General features: G+C 53.7%; 1 protein-coding gene across 4 annotated transcripts in view; it reads right to left on the reverse strand.

Moving 5' to 3' along the window:
- Positions 1-4,015, reverse strand: part of PABPC4 (poly(A) binding protein cytoplasmic 4) — a 16,394-nt gene extending 12,379 nt beyond the window's left edge. For all 4 annotated transcript variants that reach the window (XM_025388384.1, XM_025388395.1, XM_025388403.1 and 1 more), the window contains exon 1: positions 2,916-4,015. In XM_025388384.1, coding sequence (XP_025244169.1) covers positions 2,916-3,108 — 193 coding nt within the window. In that variant the 5' untranslated portion in view covers positions 3,109-4,015. The remainder of the gene's footprint in view (positions 1-2,915) is intronic.
- Between the last annotated feature and the right edge of the window lie 798 nt (positions 4,016-4,813).

The following is a 4,813-nucleotide window of genomic DNA, read 5'->3' on the forward strand; positions in this document are numbered from 1 at the left end:
CCCAGGCTGGAGTGCAGTGGCGCGATCTCGGCTCACTGCAAGCTCCGCCCCCCCGGGTTCACGCCATTCTCCTGCCTCAGCCTCCCGAGTAGCTGGGACTACAGGCGCCCGCCACGTCGCCCGGCTAATTTTCTTGTATTTTTAGTAGAGACGGGGTTCCACCGTGTTAGCCAGGATGGTCTTGATCTCCTGACCTTGTGATCCGCCCGTCTCGGCCTCCCAAAGTGCTGGGATTACAGGCTTGAGCCACTCTGATTTATTTTTCAGTGAGGTATTGCATCAAAGTTATCAAGTCATTTAGTCTGCAATCCATCTACGGAGACAAGCAACTAAACGTATGAGCAAATGATCTGGGAAAAAAAAAAAAAAGGTGCTATCCCTGAATTCAGAATTCAGTCCAATTTCTTTTATTTTCAGTTTCTGAGAATAAAAATCCAATCACCAAAATGGATACAACTGATCACACATGGAAAAGTTCTCTGTACTATCACAACAAGGATTAAACCACCATACCTTCTGCCTAAGCAGACAGCACGCAGATGGTAGGCCCGGCACCTACCTTTTGAAGCCTTAATCGAAGTTCTGTAGAATTCTAGGACTTCAGCTACCCTGAGTGCCCAACCAACTTCCCCATCCAGTGCCTTGGAAAGCTTCTGTAGCTTTCCAACTAAGTCCATATGTGCACCAGAGACAATTTAAAGAACCAAAAGCTGGGCCGGGCATGGTGGCTCACTCCTGTAATCCCAGCACTTTGGGAGGCTGAAACAGGTGGATCACCTGCGGTCAGGAGTTCGAGATCAGCCTGACCAACATGGTGAAACCCCATCTCTACTAAAAATACAAAATTGGCTGGGTGTGTGGTGGGCGCCTGTAATCCCAGCTACTCAGGAGGCTGAGGCAGGAAAATCATTTGAACCCGGAAGTCAGAGGTTGCAGTGAGCTGAGATCACGCCATTGCACTCCAGCCTGGGCAACAAGAGCGAAAACAAACATCAACAAAAAGAACCAGAAGCTAAAATATACCACCACCTGCCAGCCAAAACACTTCTCATCACTAATCGCAACAAGGATCCCCAGATCTGGTGGCCACTTTTCCTTAAGGCTGTGACGACATCTCCTATCGGTGACATTACCCAGAACCTCCTCCATGAGGGGATTTAGACAGGGTCAGAGCAGTGGAATCTGCTCCTTGCCTCAAGGCAACATCTCACTTAAGGAGGGGGCAAAATTCCCCAACTCTGACGCTCCACAAGCTCAACTGTTTCTTTAACCAGGAGAATTTATTTTCACTCATTATTTCCAACAAACTTCCCCACCCCCTTCAGAAGGTGGGCTCATCTGTATGGGGGGCAGTTGGGAAAAGGGGAGATGACAAGACAGATCCAAGTCAGGAACAGTCCAGGAAAGGAGGAGTTTGCTTGTGATGGCTATCAGAGATAGATAGCTGGGATCACAAACTATTTCATTAATTAGCAGTAAAGGAGCCCATTTCAACACAGCTCCTCGTCTATTTCCAGACAGCACTGCACAAGGCAAGCTGGCTTAGTCTGACAAATCTGGCTGCACTTATTTATAGCAGGGAGAAGTCCTGCAGAAGTATGTGTTGGCAGACACACTGACCAATGGCTTCTGCTATCTCTAAGTGACATGACTTTTGTTCAAAAGTCAAGAAGGCAGACAACAGCTAATGTGGTACATTATCCCTTAAAAAGACCACACTCAGCTACCTTCTTTGCGCTCCTATAGCCATAGACAGAACTCAGCTTGGAGCATACTGGGTTGACGGTAGCAATACCTAGTTCCTCTTAACATGTCCAATTCTCTGGTCTCAGCTGCAACCTGGGCAAGTAGTAACTCTGGGCCTCAGACAGAAAACAAAGTGGGGACCTCAAAACTAGCGACCTGGAGATCCTTTGCCATAGCATGGCTTGTTTCTCCCAGTAATGATCTCTGCAGTTGTTCCCTTCTAATCTGGAGTCACGTGCAGCCTCTGATCAGATTTCCTTTGGCCTCACTCCTGCCACGCCTGCAACATACCTCTCTCCATGCTAAGGCCACAATCTGAGGTGGCAGAGCACTGTGCTGGGAGTCCCAACTTGGTTTCCAACTTTTTGCATTCCTTTTCCTTCTCAGGAGTCCCATTTTCTTCAGATTAAATGAAGTAAAAGGGCTCTGACGAGTGCAAACCACTGTTACAGCTGAGGTGACAAATGCCACCAGATTTTCAAGTGACGCTTCCCCAAATTACCTCCACAACACTCTTTACAGCACAGAGCCTGGATACCATTTGTCCAGCGCAAAGCACTTCTCCACTCCAGTGGCAAACACACAGACTAAGGAACTGGCCTGGCACACGCAGCTCCTGTGGCACTAACCTAAATCTCTGCTAGTTTAACGCACAGAAACCTTCCCCCTGCTTCCTGCCTGCCCTGACCCATCCTTTATCAGCACAGTATCAGGTAGTCAAGGTTAGTAAAGGTGGCAGAGCGGGCAGGAGCTCTACAATGTAGAACTTTTGCGGGGAATTGTGTTTCAAACGTCCCTCCTTTTTGGCCAGCCTGTGAAGGGCACAAGCAAGGGTCTGTAACAGCCCAGCCCCACTGACAAGGACCACACACAGTGGAATGCCAGTGGCTTCACTCTAATCCTGTTTTACAGTTTCCTTGGTTTCCAACCCCACTACCAGCAACACCAGTAAGTAGCCCAAGGTCACCCAGTTAGCAAGTGGTAGAAACAAGATTGAAACTCGAGTCATCTGATGCCAGATCTGCGTTCTCAATCTCTGCACCCTGCTCCAAGCTTCGGTGGCAACATGCTGTCGTGATGCTGCCCTCCTTGGCAGGAGGGCCCTGCCAGAAGACGACTCCCGGGGTCCGCCGGGCTCCCACGCACGTGTGGGCACAGCTTCTACTCACCGTCGGCCGGCTGCTGGAAGTTGACGTAGGCATAGCCCAGGGAGCGGCGGGTGATCATATCGCGGCAGACCCGGATGGACAGCACAGGCCCCGCGGGGCTGAACTTTTCGTACAGCATGGCCTCGGTGACGTCCGAGTGCAGGTCGCCCACGTACAGGGAGGCCATGGGGTAGCTGCTGGCCGCAGCGTTCATCTCCCCGCCCCCCACCACCCCGAGCCCCGCCAGGAGGACTTCTTATCGGGCCCGCCGCAGGACAAAAGGGGCGCCCTCAGAGCCCGGGCCCGCGCCGCGGCTCACAGGTGGCACTGGGGCGGCGAGGACGAGCTGGAGTCGGCGGGCTCGGAGATGGGACGGAAACCGGAGGCGGGGGCCGGCTCCCACAGCCGCGGCACCGCAGACAAAAGGCTCTCCGCACAATACGGCCCTCCCCACGACTTTGCACTTCTCCGCGGTCCTGGTGCGAAGCTCCAAATTTCAAAAAATCAAAGTAGGAAAAAAATTAAACGGGGAATCCCCTTCCGAACGGTAAAAATCCTTTAATAGGCGACCGGACGCTACCCACGGCGGCCCCGGGGACACGCGTTTCTCTATAAATATAGGCCTCGGGCTCCGGCGGTTTAAGATTACAACCGCCGGGGCAGAGGGAAACCAAATCTTTGTGGGCGCCGACTCGGCGAGCCCCGGGCGGGCGGCGAAGGGCAGCGCGGACACGTGGTGCGCCGGGGCCGGCGCGGGGCTCGGGGCCGGAGCGTGGGGAGGGCGCGGCGGGCCGGGCGAGCGGCTCACCCCCGGACCGATGGACGGAGACCGACGGACGCCAAGCGCGGCGGCGGCGGGCGCGGGGCAGGCCGGAAGCGTGCGAAAGTGACTTCCCCGCGGGTTCTCCGAGGAGGATTCGCTTTTTCTTTTCCTTTTTTTTTTTTTCAGGATTTTGAAGCGTTTTCGGATTTTTTTTATCTTTTTCTCTTTTTTTCCTCAGGCTGCGGAGCCCGAAAGCGGCGCAGGCGGCAGCGACCCGGGGCGGAGAGAGGCGGCCGAGGGAGCCACCGCTCCATTTATACCCGCCCGCCCCGGGCGCTGCTGGTCGAAGGGCGCCTCGCGACCTGGGCGCAGTCGTGCCCGCCCACTCGGCCCGGGGGCCCGAGGCGGGGCGGCCACGCGAGAGCGACCCGGCGCGGCCGCGCGGCGCCACAGCGACCCCTGGCGCGCGGAGGACCGCCCAAGCTCGCGGTTGCAGGAGACCCCCAGGGCCCCTTTCTATAACCAATGAATCTTAAGACTCTCCCACCCATCACCCGGGAATGGAACCTAGAAGCCATTTAACTCGCACACACGCATGAGGTTTAAAATTAAATGGTATGGGGCCGGGCGCAGTGGCTCACGCCTGTAACCCCAGCACTTTGTGAGGCCGAGGTGGGTGGATCATGAGGTCAGGAGATCGAGACCATCCTGGCTAACAAGGTGAAACCCAGTCTCTACTAAAAATGCAAAAAATGAGCCGGGCGTGGTGGCACGCGCCTGTAATCCCAGCTACTCAGGAGGCTGAGGGAGGAGAATCGCTTGAACCCGGGAGGCGGAGCTTGCAGTGAGCCGAGATTGAGCCACGGCACTCCAGCCTGGGCAACAAAGCGAGGCTCCATCAAAAAAAAAAAAAAAAAAAAAAAAAAAATTAGATAGTAAGCCTAATTGTGAAATGAAGGTGACATAAAATAAGTTAAAGTAATAGGTGGTCCAATAGGTAAATGTTTGTGAAGTTTTCAGAATACTGTTGGCCTAGAGGTAGAATCGTCAAGAGCTGGAAATGCAAGCAGTATCCATGGGTGATGGGACTTTCTGAAAAGATGAGCACATTTTGGTAAAGCTTCAATGAAACCAAACACAAGCATCCCTTCTATTG

Source organism: Theropithecus gelada, chromosome 1 (genome assembly GCF_003255815.1).
Source record: "Theropithecus gelada isolate Dixy chromosome 1, Tgel_1.0, whole genome shotgun sequence".
Classification (NCBI taxonomy): domain Eukaryota; kingdom Metazoa; phylum Chordata; class Mammalia; order Primates; family Cercopithecidae; genus Theropithecus; species Theropithecus gelada.